The sequence below is a fragment of the Nicotiana sylvestris genome, chromosome 7 (assembly GCF_000393655.2).
Source record: "Nicotiana sylvestris chromosome 7, ASM39365v2, whole genome shotgun sequence".
NCBI classification, from domain to species: Eukaryota; Viridiplantae; Streptophyta; class Magnoliopsida; order Solanales; family Solanaceae; genus Nicotiana; species Nicotiana sylvestris.
In genome coordinates, this window is record NC_091063.1 from 104164980 (window position 1) to 104168074 (window position 3095).

Here is a 3095-nt window from a genome sequence, read left to right on the forward strand (position 1 = left end):
GACTCCTTCTTTTCTATTAAGTACCTAATTGATGTATGGTTAGTGTAAACAATAACTTTTGAGCCAATCAAGTATGACCTGAATTTGTCAAATGCAAAAACAACAGGCAATATCTCCTTTTTTGTCATAGTGTAATTGAGTTGTGCACCACTTAATGCTCTTCTTGCATAATAAATCGGGTGCATCAGTTTACCCTTTCGCTGCCCCATGGCATAGTCACTTGCATCGCACATGAGCTCAAATGGTTGCTCCCAGTTGGGTGCAACAATGATGGGTGCAGTCACCAATCTCTTCTTCAGATCCTCAAATGCCAACCTGCAATCATTAGAAAACACAAAGGGGTGATCCTTTTCAAGGAGTTTGCATAATGGGTTAGCAATTTTGGAGAAATCTTTTAGGAATCGCCTGTAGAACCCGGCGTGCCCAAGGAAACTTCTCACCACCTTGACTGAGGTGGGCAGTGGTAGTTTTTCAATCATATAAACCTTAGCATGGTCGACCTCAATTCCTTTACTGGACACTCGATGTCCTAGGACTATCGCTTCATGTACCATAAAATGGCACTTCTCCCAGTTCAACACTAAATTTGTCTCCACTCATCTTTTGAGCACTTTTCTTATGTTGTGAAGACAGTCCTCGAATGAATCTCTCACCATGGAGAAATCATCCATAAAGACCTCCATAATATCCTCCACCATGTCTGTGAAAATAGCTAACATGTACCGTTGAAATGTCGTCGGTGCATTGCAAAGCCCAAAAGGCATTCTCCGAAAGGCGAAGATGCCATACGGACAAGTGAAGGATGTTTTCTCTCTATCTTCAGGGGCTATTGATATCTGATTGTACCCCGAATAACCATCCAAGAAATAGAAGTGTGAGCGCCCGGCCAGCCTGTCCAACATTTGGTCAATGAAAGGCAAGGGGAAGTGGTCCTTCCGGGTGGATGTATTCAATTTTCGGTAATCTATGCAAATCTGCCATCCTGTGACTGCGCGAGTTGAGATCAACTCATTGTTCTCATTTTGCACAACAGTCATTCCCCCCTTTTTCGGCACACATTGGACAGGGCTGACCCAATTGCTATTAGAGATAGGGAAGATGATTCCCGTATCTAACCATTTGATCACTTCCTTCTTTACTACCTCTTTCATGTACGGGTTCAGCCTTCATTGATGTTCTCTGGAAGGTTTGTGCCCTTCTTCCAAGAGAATCTTGTGCATACAGAAGGCTGGGCTGATACCCTTTATGTCTGCCATGGTCCAGCCAATGGCAGTCTTACTTTCCTGCAGTACCTATAAGAGTTGTTCTACCTGCACATCTAGCAAACCGGATGATATAATAACAGGCAAAGTAGAATCAGGGCCTAAGAAAATGTACCTGAGGTGAGCTGGGAGCGGCTTCAGCTCCATCTTAGGTGGTTCCTCTACTGATGGCTTTGCTGGAAGTGTAGCCCTTTTTCTAACTCAAGGGACTCGAACTGAGGGTCCCTTTTCTAGAATCCTTGGCCTTTAAGTGCCATGACCCACTCAGCTAACCCTTTACCATCGATCTCTTCTAAATTTGTCAGACATGCCTCCAATGGATCTTTAGCAGTCAGGGTCACATCATCTTCTTGCAGAATCATATCCACTGCCTCCACTAGAGAGCAATTAGCATATTCACTGGGTCTCCTCATAGATTGTTGAACATTGAATATGACTTCTTCATCGTTCAGTCTCATTTTTTATTCCCTAGTCTCACAATCGATCAGTGCTCTCCCAGTGGCCAAAAATGGCCTACCTAAAATGATAGTTATCTCCTCATCTACCTGACAGTCCAGAATAACAAAGTCTGCAGGGAACACAAACTTCCCCACTTGCACCAACACATCATCAAGAATCCCAGTAGGCCTTTTTACCGTGCGGTCAGCTAGCTGCAGCAGCATCGAAGTCGGTCTAGCTTTGCCAATGCCCAGTTTGGTGTATACAGCCAGAGGCATCAAATTTATGCTGGCTCCCAAATTACATAATGCCTTTGCAAAGGCATAACTCCTAATCGTGCATGGAATAGTGAAGCTACTTGGGTCTGACATCTTTTGAGTCATCGGTTTGGTCACTATTGCGCTGCAGGTCTGCGTTAGAGTCACTGTGGATAGGTCATGAAAATCAAACTTCCATGACATTAGGTCTTTCATCATCTTCGCATAACCTGGCATCTCCCTTAAGGCATCCATCAAAGGAATATTCAACTGAATTTGACGCAGCATCTCCATGAATTTCTTGTATCCTTTTTTTGTTTTACCAGTCTCTAAGGGAATGGTGCCGGTATCACCCTTTGTGCACTGTTTGCTGGCTTCTCTCTATTGGGGTTCTGTGGCACAAGAGGCATTACCTGCTGTACAGCTTGTTCATTTACCTTAGCCTTACCCTTTTCATCTTGACCCTGTTCAACCACCACTTCAGTCAGATTTGATGGTTCATCTACCTCTAGTGGAATTGGAGTGGTTCGCGTAGTCTCTTTGCGAGCTTGTGCAACCTCCTGCTCTTTGTCTAAATCTCTCCCATTCCGGAGACTTACTGCCATCAACTGATTCGGGTTTGGCTCCTTGGGGTTAATATTTGTGTCCGCTGGCAATGTTCCCTGGGGCGGTTGTTTAAAGCCATAGACAGCTGCCCGAACTGAGTTTTAATGTTCTTTATAGCTGAATCATGTACTGCCAACTTTTCTTGCATCTTACCATTTGTCCCAATGAGTTGTTGGAGCATCCCCCTGATCTCTACCATGTTGTTATCTTGCTGCTGAGGAGGTGGCAGATATGTCAACTGTTGCTAGTTCTGTTGTGGGTAGCCCTGTTGTCTCTGGTGGTATGGCACAATTTGGCCTTGAACTTTCATGCCCCCAGGCTGAGGCATGTTAGGTCTGTATTGCTGATTTGGTGCTGGTCTCCACTACTGTCCTCCTTGCCTCTGACCCCCAAAGTTGTTAACATAATTCATATCGTCCCTTGCCCCTTGATTTTCACCTTCTCTGCGCCATGAATACACATAATACTGATTAACACAGGGTGTATACAGTCCTCCATTTGTCGTGTCAACAATATGCACCTGTTTGGTACC

General features: G+C 44.6%; 1 protein-coding gene across 1 annotated transcript; it reads right to left on the reverse strand.

Annotated features, from left to right (window-relative positions):
* Positions 1–1723: 1723 nt before the first annotated feature.
* On the reverse strand, positions 1724–2251 carry LOC138873559 (uncharacterized). The gene has a single exon (XM_070152030.1). The coding sequence runs from the start codon at positions 2249–2251 to the stop codon at positions 1724–1726; it is 528 nt and encodes a 175-aa protein (XP_070008131.1).
* Positions 2252–3095: the final 844 nt, after the last annotated feature.